Source organism: Globicephala melas, chromosome 2, assembly GCF_963455315.2.
Source record: "Globicephala melas chromosome 2, mGloMel1.2, whole genome shotgun sequence".
Classification (NCBI taxonomy): Eukaryota; Metazoa; Chordata; class Mammalia; order Artiodactyla; family Delphinidae; genus Globicephala; species Globicephala melas.
The window spans coordinates 48,932,521-48,946,177 of NC_083315.2; the positions used below are offsets into that span (position 1 = coordinate 48,932,521).

The following is a 13,657-nucleotide window of genomic DNA, read 5'->3' on the forward strand; positions in this document are numbered from 1 at the left end:
TCAGAGTCACGTGGCCACAGGGAGGAACCCGGCGTTGGGCCTGAGCCCCCAGGGCAGGAGGCTGCACCGGAAAAGCAGGGTGCTGCCAGGACAGCCAGGGAAGGCCCAGGCTCTGACGAGGCTCAGAATGGCCGCAGGAGGAGAGGTGCTTCTTATTAACCTGGAATGCAGAGTGGTCCAGCCAAGTAGACCGCTGGCGCACAAAGGAGGTGGCTGAACAAAGGTCCAGGCTGGCCAGAGTGTGGAGAAGGTTCCGAGAAGGGACTGGCCAGCAGTCCTTTCTCAGGAAGACCAAAGTGCCTTCCCTTCCACTTCTGTTCTCGCTAGAAAATTCTATTCTATGTTTTGTTTTAAAACTTCTGGCTAATGAGATCGTTTTCAATAAAAATGGCCAATGGAACTACCCACATCTAGGAAGCTCAAAGCACCCCAAACTGGCTTCTGGCCCCTGTCAGGCTGACACTTGACAGACAGAGCAACTGCCTAAGTCTGGCCCCAGGGAAAGTTCAAGTTCCAAGGAGAGAAAGCCTGTGGGGACAGGAAAACTCCCATGTCGATCCGCCAGCTACCTTGAAAGATGTGGGAAAACGGTGTCGGGTCAAGTCAGAGGGAAGAGGATGTGACCTTGAGGGAGGGTGGGAATGGGAGAGAGGCCTGCTGCCTGCTTTTGTAAATCAAGTTTTATTGGAACAGAAACACTGTTTGTTTACATATGATCTATGGCTGCTTTCAAACCACAACTACGAGTTGAACAGTTGAGATGGTTTGGCCTACAAGCCCGAAATATTTACCGTGTGGGCCTTTACAGAAAAAGCTTGTCACTCCTGCTCTAGCGGAAAAAGAATTAGACAAAACACGAAGACTGACTAGTTCTTTCCCCTCCCAACTGAATCACCTACACTAGGTCACAGCACTAACCACACGGTAGTTAATTAATGCTCTCGGTAGTGTTATGGGTGTAAATGGCTTTGCTCTTCACGAGCCTGGGAAGGTGTGTATCATAATATAGCCCCATTTTATAGATGAGGAAGTGGAAGTACCAAGAGATTAAATAATTTGTCCAAGGTTCCCAAACGAGTGAGGGTGGTGCAGGGATGGAGTTCTCGTGAATGGTGTTTTTACACTTTGAACGCCACCGACCTCGAAAGAGGAATTTTCTCTCAACCTAAACAAGAGAAACCACAGTCCTGCCTGGAGGCTCTCCCTCTCCTGGCCGTCCACCGACAGTCACAGGTGTCGTGCGGGCTTTGCAGATAAACTGGCAGCTTGTCCTTGGGTCACATGGCAAACAAGCCTCCTTCCATAACCGCCCCCGCCCCCCGCAAAGAAAAAAGGGCCATAAATACATGAAATCCCTCTCCATGGCTCGGCTGCAATTTCCTCTCTGGCCGACTGACTTATCCCTGAATAGAAGCACAGCCAGGGCCAAGGACACGTGATGTGCCCTGGCTCCGTGCCCCTTGGCCTGGGGCTGAGAAGGTGCCACCAGCAGGGGAGGCATGTGAGTGACATCAGCACAAACAAACCACGTGACACCACTTTTAAACCATTCCAGAGTCACGGCCCTTCCACTGCTGCCCATAAAAGGAAGTCTTTTTACTCTGTGGGATTCAAGACCTTGTTTACACTATCTCCACAAGAAAACTTTCCAGTAGACTTTAGAAGGATTTATGAGCTGATAAAACTCCTCTTTAAAAAAGCATGTTTTTTACAACTGGTCAGCTCCGGGGAGCTGGAGTCGTCCTTTACTGAATGCCTGCATCAGAGGCGTGCGTGCACGCAGCCTTCACCTGGGGCAGGGGCAGGGGCAGGACCAGACGGAGCTGCTGCCCTGGTGTGACCCCGGAGGCCGGGTGATGGTCCCATCCGGCTCACTGTCCCCTCCCCATCCCCGGCCCTGCTGTGTGCGGGCAGGCTGCAAGCACGGGCCAAGCGGCCTAGGGCAGCCCAGCACCTAAGCGCTGGCACAGCCTCAGTCCAGGTGAGGACTCACGACAGAGAGCCCGCATTCCAGAGAGGACCTGCAGGGCTCATTTGCGCCCGTTCCTCCCCTCCTGGCAGCCCTGAACAGCCAGGACTGTCTTATGACCACTTCTCAGCCAGTAGGGGCAGTGGGACAGGGGCCTGCCTGACCGCTCACCCCAGGCTACTCTGTTTTGGGGCAGAGATCTAAGGCAGGGCCCGTGCACCAGGGAAAAGCCCACTGCAGGCTAACTGGGCATGAGTGCCATTCCTGACTGTTTGGATCCCACGCAAGCACTGGATTCCCACAAAACTGGCCCAGAATTCCCGACAATGTGGGGGCTTTAATCAGCAACGGGGAAAACCATGTTTGAAAACTGCAAAACCACCAAAGTCTACTGAGTTTTTTCAGACTCAGCCGTGAGCTGATGACTCTCTGGGCTAAAAAGTTCAAATTCCTTTCTGAACATTGCACACTGAAGGCCTCCCTGGCAGAGGCTCTTGATGTGTCACACTGTCAAAGTCCCACCCGCAGAGAACATGGTCCATGCTCAGCGCGCACCTCTGCTCCAGCCCGTGTCCCAGCATCAGAGTCCAGTCCTTCCAGTCACCGGACTTGCTGAGGGTGCAGACCACTCCCCACAGTCCCAGCTCTGGGCTGGAGCAGTCAGCACTCACTCAGAGGGGCTCAAGGACATTGGTGGTGTGAGTATGGAGACCTGTGTGCAAGAGAAGGTTAAGGACAAGCTTTGTTGTCAATTTAAAATACGGATCCACCATTGAACCACAAGCCGAATCTGTCTCATGCCACTTGCTGATCGATTCACACTGAATCTCAGGGTTGAGACCCATGGGCCTAGACACTCTGCAGCCTGGACCATGGTACCTTTCCTCTAAAGCTGTGCACCCTGTTCCATTGAGGGGATCAGGACTGTTGGCTACTTGGGAAGAGCCAGTTTCATCTGCTCCCGGGCATCGCCGGGAAATGATGCTGAGCTGAGGTCCACCAGCAGCCACTGCATATCCGCCCCCTGTTACCCTATGGGTGCCATTCACACCTCTGGAACTGAAGCACACGACCTTTCTCCCACATGGCGGCCCACGATGGCTTTCAGGCAACTCCCGAGGGCTCAGTGACTCTCCTCTCCTCTGAGAGAAACAACAGTCCATTCTTTCATTTTTTGTAATAAAATAACCCCTCTCCCAGAACACGTCTTCCTTACCTAAGCTCATCAATAAATTCACAAGGACAATACAGACACTCCTTATAAAACTGACTTGCCTCCTTTCACTTTGTTCTTTTCTTAGAAGGGAAAAAAATTTGCTAAGGGGGTTCTAGATGGCGAGGCAGAAATGCCTCCTGAATCATACACTTAATATGCCAGAGTAACCTCTCCATGTAAATTTCCTTGTCACTCTAGGCTGGGAACAGGAAGTATGCTGCCTTTCCCATGGCAGGGGGGTTGCTTCCCAGGCATATTAAATTAATATTAAAACTCCAGTCACCTGGGTGCAGATCAAGTTCAAGAGTCCCACAAATTTCTCAGAAACAATGTTTATTCAAGTCAACGAGAAAGCTCAAAAACAGTACCTCTCCTCCCACCACCCCCAAACCACACGAACAAAGCTCACACCTGCTTTCTTGGACTGTTTCTACGCTTGCTAAAACACCACCACTTCTAGTGTTAGACTCTCTTCTGGCACCGGACACGCTCAGGCCAATTCAGTGGGCATCACTCCTCAAACTCTGTTACTTATATTTTTGCTCAGAAGGAAGGCTGTTCTTCTAATGGGCTGACAATGAATACAGTGGCTGCACTGTTCAAAGTGGAGGGCAGTCACCTGTGAGGGGGGCAGTCATCAGTAGGGTGTGGTGACTGGCCTCTGACACCCCAGTGGTCCTCATTTCCTGGTGTCCACGCCTCACATAATCTCCTTTCACATCAAATAAGGCTGCCCGTGTAGCCCATATGAGGTTGTGGACACCGTGGAGCGTAACTTCCAGGCCACAAAGAACACTGTGGCTTCTGCTCTGCTGTGGGAGCAATTGCTCTGGGGTAGGGAAGGCAAGCTCTAGGCCCGCGGGCCAAATCTGGCCAGCTGTCTAATTTTGTAAGGCCTATGAGCTAAGGATGGCTTTTATATTTGTAAATCGTTTAAAAAAAATCAAAGAAGAATAATACTTTGTGACAAAATGAAAGCTATGTGAAATTCAAATTTCAGTATCCAGAAATAAAGTTTTCTTGGAGCACGGCCACACTTGTTCCTGTGATGTCTCTGGCTGCTCTTGTACAACAGCAGAGTTGAGTAGCTGCAGTTGAGATCGTAGGGGCCCACAGAGCTGAAAATATTTACTATCTGTCCTTTTGGAGAAAAGGTTTTCTGAGCCCTGCTCTAGAAGAAGCCAGCTGCATGTCACGACGACACTCAAGCAGCATCACAGAGGAACTAAGGCCTCACGTGGCAACTGGTGGCATGAGTTCTGCATCTTGGAAGTGGATCCCAGCCCTGGTCAAGCCTTCAGATGACTGCAGCCCTGGCTGCCAGCCAGACTGTGACCTCAGGAGACCCCCGGGCAGAGCCAGCCAGCTAAGCTGCTCCTGGATCCCTGACCTCCAGAAACTCTGTGAGATAATAAATGCTTATTGTTGTCTTAAACTGTTAGGTTTCGGGTAATGTTATACTGCAATAAAAAAAAGCTGACACAGGTGGAGAGAGGGAGAGTTTCCACCAGGGGCAAGAAAATGCACTAAGTGGCCATGTGCATCTCTTCCATTTTTGGGTCCTGAAGTCTGAAGAGGCTGTACTAGGGAGTCTGTTGGTGAGGGATCCAGGATGCCCACTGCCCCCTTATGCACAGCCCTCTGAGGAGTGGAGCTTCCTGTCATGCGTGGGTGTATCCTGTGCCCCCCGTCCAGGACACATGTACATTTCCTAGTCTGGGCCCATGCTCAGATGATCAGTGGGTACCCCCCCAACACACACACACAAACACACACACACACTCACACACACACACACTCACACTCACACACACAGACTCACACTCTCTCATACACTCACAGACACACACACACACACATGCACACATACACTCTCACACAGACTCACACTCCTACACCCACACAGACACACACACACTCGCACACATACACACACACCCTCATACACACATACACATTCTCATACACACACATACACTCACACAGACACACTCTCACATTCAGACATACACTCTCACTCACACACACTCTCATGCACTCACACACACATACATTCTCACACACTCTCACTCACACACACTCTCACAGACGCTCTCACACTCACACACACACAGACTCACACTCTTATACACTCACACACTCTCACACTCACACATACACACACACTCTGAGGCAAAGATGTTCCCTTTCCTGCAGCATTCTCTGGCCTCTTTCCTAATTCCACGCAAGCTGTCCCTGGGATAGAACAGGCTTTGGCTGAGCAAATGCTCAGAGGCAGCAGTTAAAGAGCAGGATACCCAGCTGCCGTACCCCTGAAAAAGCAGCGCAGTCAGAGTCAGGAGAACAAGTTCCACCCCCACTCCCCACCCCGCCCTCTACCTGGAGCTTAGGGATTCAGTCTTGGAAGCTACACTAAAAATGCTTTAAAAAAACCCCCAAAACCTTGGTTTATTGACAGGACAATGGTTTCTGCTTCCCAGGCTAAGGCAGTCAGATTCTAAGACAGTCCCCAAGATTCCCACCCCTGGTGTAAACGCCCTGTATGATCCCCTCACTTGAGTGGGAGGGACTTGTGAATGTGATGAGATTTCACTCCTCCATTTAGGTTTCTAATAATTGACTCTAAGTTAATCAGAAGGGAGATTATCCTGGGTGGCTGTGACTTAATCAGGTAAAAAAAAAAAAAAAAAAGTCAAAAAGCAGCAGAGAGATTCTCTTGCTGGCCCTGAAGAAGAAAGCTGCTTTGGAGGCTTCCCTGGTGGTGCAGCAGTTGAGAGTCCGCCTGCCGATGCAGGGGACACGGGTTCATGCCCTGGTCCGGAAAGATCCCACATGCCGTGGAGCGGCTGGGCCCGTGAGCCATGGCCGCTGGGCCTGCGCTCCACGATGGGAGAGGCCACAGCAGTGAGAGGCCCGCGTACCGCAAAAAAAAAAAAAGAAAGCTGCTTTGTTGTGAGAAGGCCAATGGAGGGGAAGTGTGGCAAGGGCTGGGAGCTGAGAGCTAGCAAGACCCTGGGACCGCAGTCCTACAGCCACAAGGGGCTGACTCCTGCCAACAACCTGCAGGGGCCTGGGAGAGGGAGCCTCCTGAGCCTCAGATGTTCGCAGCTCGGGCTGACATCTTGATCTCAACCTCATCAGACTGAGCAGAGGAGCCAGCACTCCCATTTCCTGATCCATGGAAACCTTGGGAGACCAAATGAACAGAGCTTTCTTGGCTGTTGGGGCCGATTTCCCTGGTACCCACTCGACGTGGCATCTGACTCACATCTGTAAATCACCCCACCATGACGGGGCCCTGCCCAAGTCAGCGCTCACTCAAGGCTGGTGCACGGGTAGGTGGCAGATCTGGGTAGAGCCTTCCACACAGACATGGAGACAGCCCAACAGCTCCTCTGGGGCCCTTTCCAATGTGAGGCCAAATCTGTCCTGAAAAGCACTTCTGGAAAATTCCTGCATTGGTCTTGAAGTATTAGTGGTAGCCTACCTTCTACCTATTGGGATCCAGAAGAATCTTGAGCCCTGCCTTAATGTGCATGTCGAAAGCAAGTCCACTGCTTTCTGTACCTGTCTGCACCTGACGACCCAACCACAGCACACCTGCACATCCTCACACCTGCACACCCTCACACTTTCAGCAGCTCTGACCTCCACTGACAGAGGGGCTTCTCCTAAGAACACTGAGCAGGGAGGACCACGAGGCATCACGGACTGTTTCCTATTATCTGACAGATCTTAGGAACAGAAAGCTACATGCCAGGGCTGTGCCTGCCGGGAGGCCCCCTGACCGCCTCTAGGTCAGCACAGCCGCTGGAGGAGGCTGCTGAGAGCCTGCCACTCACAGGCCTTTTATGACTTTTGTAAACACTTAACAGGAAAGAAACATGGGGGGACCACAGGTGGTGGCAGCATCCTGGAACCGCCTGCAAAAGGAGGTCTGAGGTCACCCCCACAGGCCTGGAGGAGCCCTGCTGATGGCTGGGGAGCAGCCTGGGACTGTGGCTTAAGAGTAATCAGTGTCATGTTGCTGCATTTTTTAAAAAAAACTCTGCCTGGAGCAGACCAGCAGGGATTGCTTTGGTCAAGTATTTCACAAAGACGTTTGGCCTGAGAAACCACAATGTAAACTGCAAATCCGAACCCCAGGATTAAGGAAGATGGGGAAGGATTAAGGCACTTGCCCAAAGGGACAGGTTCTTTCCATTAGGATAAACCCTCTTCTTAACTGCTCTGGTCATCCCAGCACCCGCCGGGGCCAGAGGGACCCAGCATATACATACAGCATGTCAGGACAGTTGTCCGGCTTGTCCAGAAGGCCGCCCTCCATGACGAAGCGAAGGACTTGCTCATTGGACAGGCCCTGGTATGGCTGCTCGGCCAGCGTGGCGATCTCCCAGAGGACGACCCCGAAGGACCTACAGGGAGAAAAGAAACGTGAGGTGCTCGGAAACGGGTGGACAGAGCCAGCCCTCTCCCTTTGGGCGACTGAGCGCATGTCGGGCAGCGAGCCAGGCCCCGGGCTAAGTGTGGAACATCCATCCTCGTGTCGTTGAGTCAATGCAGCCCTGGTGGCACAGCTCTGCCAGCTGAGGGGAAGGAGTGTTCAGGGCCCTTGTACAGCCAGCGAGCACGTGATCTCCAATGGGAGCCCCAGGCAAGCTGGGTTCAGGGCCCAGCCCCAGACAGGACCCTGCAGGGCAGCGTCTCCCTAATGTGCTTTTATACCACCAGTAATCGAATGCTGGTCCCCAGGCCCGGCTGGGACAGTGATTTAGTGCAAATCCCTGGGACTAAATGCAGCCTGGGACAAGCAAGCTGTTCAACAAGCTCCCCGTTTTAGAAACTTCTACCTAAGTGGTTCTCTACGCAGGAATCCCTGGTTGAGTTTTTAACTCTTAAGGATGCCTGGGCCCCCGACTGATTTCACTGGTCTGGGGTGGGGGCCTGGGCCTTGGGGTGTTGAAAAGCTCAGTGGGGATCTTACAGGTCCAGGAGGGCCCGGGGAGACGAGGGGCTCAGCCTCACAGGTGGGGGACAGAGAAGGGCGGCACTGGCTGGGGTGGGGCTCGCGCACTAGGAAGAATCCTTAGGCCCAGAGTTTAGCCAAGGTGGGGGGAAGCGGGTGGCTGAGGAACCAAGTCAGCAAGGGGAGCAGGGAGCGATTCCGCCTCGCATGCACTTCTGCCTGTAGGTTAGAAGATCCTACTACTGGAAAAGAAACTAAAATAGGTATACACATACACAGAAATTTCAGACTGAGGATGTTAAAAAAGGCAGTGCTGTAATCTGCAAAATAAAGGTGCCTTCCCAGCATACATCAGCGTCTTTCACAAATTCTCCACGGTCTATTTGCCTTTCCATTCGGTTCATTTCCGCAGATTAAAGCCTGCCGCTTGGCCAACCCGAGGGGCTTCCTGGACCTTCCAAAGGCCAGGGGTGTGGGCAAAGCCGCACTGAAAATTCTGGGGCGGCGCTTCCCGCCCAGAGCTCTGCGGATCCTGGCCAAGCCGAGCCAGGAGGGCCGCGGACTTTGTATCAGAATGTTTTACTCGATGCTTCAGCTCCTTTCCATGAACAAAAGGGTTTTGTACAAATTGATGCTGAGAGCAGATGTCAGACATAAATATTTAGAATCTTAGCCCTCAGAGGACAGACCCACCCAAGATCCTTTTGAAACTCAGTGACCAAGAAATAGTCTTGGTATTGCACGAGAGCCCTAGGAAAGTTGAAAGCCTGGAGGCCCAAATGCGGTGTTCGCAGGCCCAGCCAAGGGCAGTGGGCTCCCTCCGTCGACCTGGGCTGGGGGATCTCTGCAGACTGAATTGGCCCGGTCACCTAGGTCTCTGGCTCAGAGGCCATGGCTCCCAACTCCACCTCTGAAATGTGGTACCCAACTGACGGCAGGCCTGGCCTGAGAAATAACCTGAAAATGCGGTTTCTCCCAGCCCCACGTCCCCCTCCTGCCCCACACGTTCCTCGGCTGTGCCAGCTACTGTCAGGCGGCCAGCGCCCACCGAACGGCGCCCATGCTGACCTCTCAGCACCTACCGCCCCACTCCAAGCTCTGGGTTACTGTGGACCCTTGACCTTAATGTGTCTCAACTCTGTCTCGCCACGCTGATATTGCCAAATGTCTCCTAGGAGATGCCATCAACCCTGTGGAGAACCACTGCTAGTGTAACATCACTGAAACGAGAACCACAACTCTAGTATAAAGTCAGAAGCTCATGCGTTTAGCTTCTCTCCTAAGTGAATCAAAGAAATTCTTCAGAAATTAGAAAGTGTTTCCCAACGGGTTTGGGGCAGTCGAGGAAAAAAATATTCACTTTCTTAGAGAATGCCACTTTCCTTTGTAAAGAAGGGGAAAAAAAATCCTTTTCTTCTGTCCTGCTCAGTTCTCGGCGGGGGCTCTGTATCAAAAGACAGATTAACAAGAGAAAGGGTACAGATTTTTTTAATATAAGTTTTACACGACACAGGAGCCTTCATAAGGAAATGAAGACCCAACAAAGTAGTAAAACCTAAGCATTTTTTATATTAGTTTTGATGAAGAGCACAAAGTCATGGAAAAAGGGGGACAGGACAGAAGGATATGAGCAAAGGGTACAGTGAACTGGGGAAACCCAGCAAGACTTGTTAGTTCAGATTCCTCTTGGTGTCTTAGGAAATAAGGATGCTTCTTTCCTCCAGGGCATATAAGGGTCATAAGCCTGCTTCAGGGGAAGGTCAGAGTCCTTCCTGCAAATTCCACTTCTCGACTCCTTCAGCTTAGAAGAGTCCACATGCCAACAACAAACTCCTACAGTATAGCACGGGGAACTATATTCAATAGCACCCTGAGGTCATCCTTCCCACACCTCCTCAGATAACCCCCACAGCTTGCCCGTGCAGGCTCAGACCTGCCCAAAGGTCTGCTCCTCTCCTTTCGTCCCCCCAGCACATCCTCAGTGCAGATGGTCCCCCTTGCCTGGCCTGCAGGACACCTCCTTTTTGGCACCAACATCTCACTCAGAGGAGCTTCACACTCTAGCTAACGTGAACTTCTTAAAACACGGCTCTAAGTCACTCTCCGGCTCAGAAGCCTCTCCTCACAGAAACTGCAGAATTAGTCCCAAACCCCTAACAAAACAGCCAAGGCCTCACTTGAGCTCTCTTCAGCCTAACTCCCTTGAGGAAGTCCCACCATCCTCTACACGAACTAAGCACTTCCCACCACCGTGGTTTCCCCCAGTGTTCCCACCGCCAAGAGCCCACTTCCTCACTGTTCGGAAGGTGAAAGTCCATACTTCAGGGTGCCCCACGACTTCCGCTCTTCGGGGAAGGGGTCTGTGATCCCAGCCTGTCAGGGTCGCTTCCTGTTCTCTATAAGACTTCATCCCTCAGGGACAAGGACCATGTCTGTAGGCACCCTGGTTCTTGCACACGCTGAGCACTGTGCCGGGGCCACGCCAGGTCCTCACGATCACACACATGAAAGAACACAGAAGGTGACAGAGCCGGCTCTCCACAAAGGCTTTCCCTGGAGTGACTCTGGTTTGATGTCAGTGTCACCTGTCTGTGAGGGCCACTTAGTGCTGGCATCCGGGCATCCTTCCCAGGACACGACTAGCTGAGTTCAACCATTTTTCTGCCCCAAGGTATGGAGGCTAAAGCATCTCTAACCAACACCAACGTGCCTCCCTGTCATCAGGAGTTGTCACAGGGGCCATTTAAACATCTACTGAGGGGCTTCCCTGGTGGCGCAGTGGCCTGCCGATGCAGGGGACACGGGTTCATGCCCCGGTCCGGGAAGATCCCACACATGCCGCGGAGCGGCTGGGCCCGTGAGCCATGGCTGCTGAGCCTGCACATCCGGAGCCTGTGCTCTACAACGGGAGAGGCCACAACAGTGAAAGGCCCGCGTACCACAAAAAAACAAAACAAAACAAAACAAAAACATCTACTGAGGTTCTGCAGACATCCCCAAACAGACCTTACCTCACAGATGGAGCAGCTGAAGTCCACAGATACCCCATGGTTTGACCAAGGCCACACAGCCAGAGACGCTGAGAAAGATGCAACACCTGCATGCTTTTCCGAGCAGGTCATTTACAAGGTGGCACTGGCATTTAATGCCTCATGCAAAACCAAGCTTTGAATTTTATGGATTTAATCTTTAAACATTAGATAAATGCCTTTGTGTGAAGTCTTTTCTAATTTCGAGCATTGGGGCTGTTTTCCCAAGTAAGGGACAACTTGGTGTGAGACTCACTTCAATTCCAGTGCTGGTTAAAGTCAGCATTCAATAATTATACCTCCTCATACAAGGACGGGATCTGTCAATGTCCCACCCACCAGCAAATCGAAACCTACAGAGATATCCACATTACCAGCTGATGTGAATTCACCACTGAAGAACCAAATAACTCTAGGAGGGAGCAACCAGCCCTGGATATTTGTGGCCATTTGGAAAGCTTCTCAGTAAGTCAAGAAATGAAGACTGTTGTAGGGTGATTCAGTTGCCCAGGAAGGAAACACACCTTCAAGCCATGGATTTCCCCCTCCCCAGTCCTGTGCCTGGTTCCCTCCATGCCTGGAGGGCACACCTGTGTCTTCTAACCCAAAGGAACCATTTGCAGGGACACAGTGCTACAAGAGAGCTATAGGAGGTACCAGGACAGTGCCCAAGGGCCTGGGAATAATGTCTCCAAGGATATCTCCAAGGATATAGGAATAATGTCTCCAAGGAAAACCTAAAGATGTTCCACCTAGAGAAAAGAGACCATTTCCTTGTGACTCCAAGGCCCGTCTTATCAAAAACAGCAGGTTGTGCAACCGTGCTACAGAGAAGGGCCAGCGGGGTGTCAGCAAGAGGCCGACTTAAGCATACCATGAGAAAGACCTGCAAAACCCAAGGATGTCTTAAGGATTAGGGCTGTCTGTCTTTATGAGAGAGGAATTAGCAGTCCCTGGAAATATGTGAGCAGAAGCTCAAAAACCAGCTGTCAAAGACGCTGTAGATGGGGTGTGGGGACGGGTCCTGACCTCAGAATATCTTCTGATCCTAAAATTCTAGGGTATCTTCTGCAAAGTCAAATACAATTCTTTGTATTTCTTTCTAGACTTTAACTATTTAGGGGTGACTGTTTTGTACCATTGAATATACTCAAAAATGATTTTCATTCCTTCAAGAGGGAGCACTTTAGATCCTGGGGACCTAAGAAGCCTTCCATATTCTCCATTGTCCTAGACTACCCACCTTACCAGTGTTATCCTCAAAGGCTATGTTAAAAAAAAAAACAAAAACTAAAGCACTGTCAAAGCCTGAACATGGAATGGAATGAATATGAAATCCCTACTCTTGTTTATATATATTTTTTCTTACTGGTTCATAATGTCTATGTCATCAAATGGGAGAAAAATGGCAATGAACACCCTTTACTGCTGCTTGTTGCAACTGCTGCTAACCAGAATTTGGTAAACTTAGCCTGTGAGATATTAACAACTCTAGTTTTATCTTCCTGCCCTGCCTCTGTTTTCCCTGGCTCTCGTGGTTTTCTATTTTACTGCACTGTAAGCTGACCTCAAAGTTGTTGGAAGCATGGATCCTAGAATAAACAGATGCGGGTGTGGGCCCAGGCCTGTCCTCTCCCCATCATCTTGATATCTAAAAATGGTGTCGAACACTTTGATTTGACTGTGAAGAGGGAACCATCTTGAATAGGCTGATTGAAAAACAGATCTCACACTTGAGCTCAAGAAGAAATCATGCTTTGCTGGGTCATATTCAAATGCTATTTCCAATTCGCACCTGTCTTCAAAATAGGATCCAAGGCCCTTGATCCCAAGGTTCACGAGGTTAAAAAAAAAATGATGTCGGTCACTATTTAAATAGCTCCTCTATGTGCTCATCCCTACAGCTGGAGTAAACAACTACCATTTCTGTAACCCACCAGCAACGGGATCTCCTGAGAGGACAGCCAAGAAACTAGCTGACGTTCTAGAAGGTAGACGTGCCAGGGCCTTCGCCTGCCAAGAACCTCAATCGTATTTCAGAAACTGACCACCTCTCCACAATGTTGCTGAGGAGCCGCAATAAACAATACTATCAAAAGGCCTCTGCATCCGCAGCTGATGCATCTTCTACCCCAAGATACGTCCATGACTAAGGGAGACATTTTGCTTTCCACACCATCCCTGGGTCAACAACGATAGGTGCCCATTGGAAGAGGACAGACAGCTGATGGAAACAATAGGAAAACACATCAAGACTCATAAGCATTGGGTCTAAAATAAGCAGCATCTGCAATCTGAAGGTTTAATTAGGTGAAGCAACCACCTCCCCAAACACACACATACGCACACATGTGCGCACACACACGTCGCATCTATTTATTGCGAAAGAAAATGAGAGAAGGCAGGTGGGGAAGAAGCAGAAAGAAGTAAAACTTTCTGGCTTGTCCCCATACCCTAGCCCCTGGTGGTGTGTCTCC

The 13,657-nt window shown here is 50.8% G+C and overlaps 1 protein-coding gene across 2 annotated transcripts in view; it reads right to left on the bottom strand.

Annotated features, from left to right (window-relative positions):
• The window catches only part of IGF1R (insulin like growth factor 1 receptor), a 307,950-nt gene that overhangs the window by 8,052 nt on the left and 286,241 nt on the right, over nucleotides 1-13,657 (bottom strand). For both annotated transcript variants that reach the window (XM_060293894.2, XM_030873151.2), the window contains one exon: nucleotides 7,466-7,600. In XM_060293894.2, coding sequence (XP_060149877.1) covers nucleotides 7,466-7,600 — 135 coding nt within the window. The remainder of the gene's footprint in view (nucleotides 1-7,465; nucleotides 7,601-13,657) is intronic.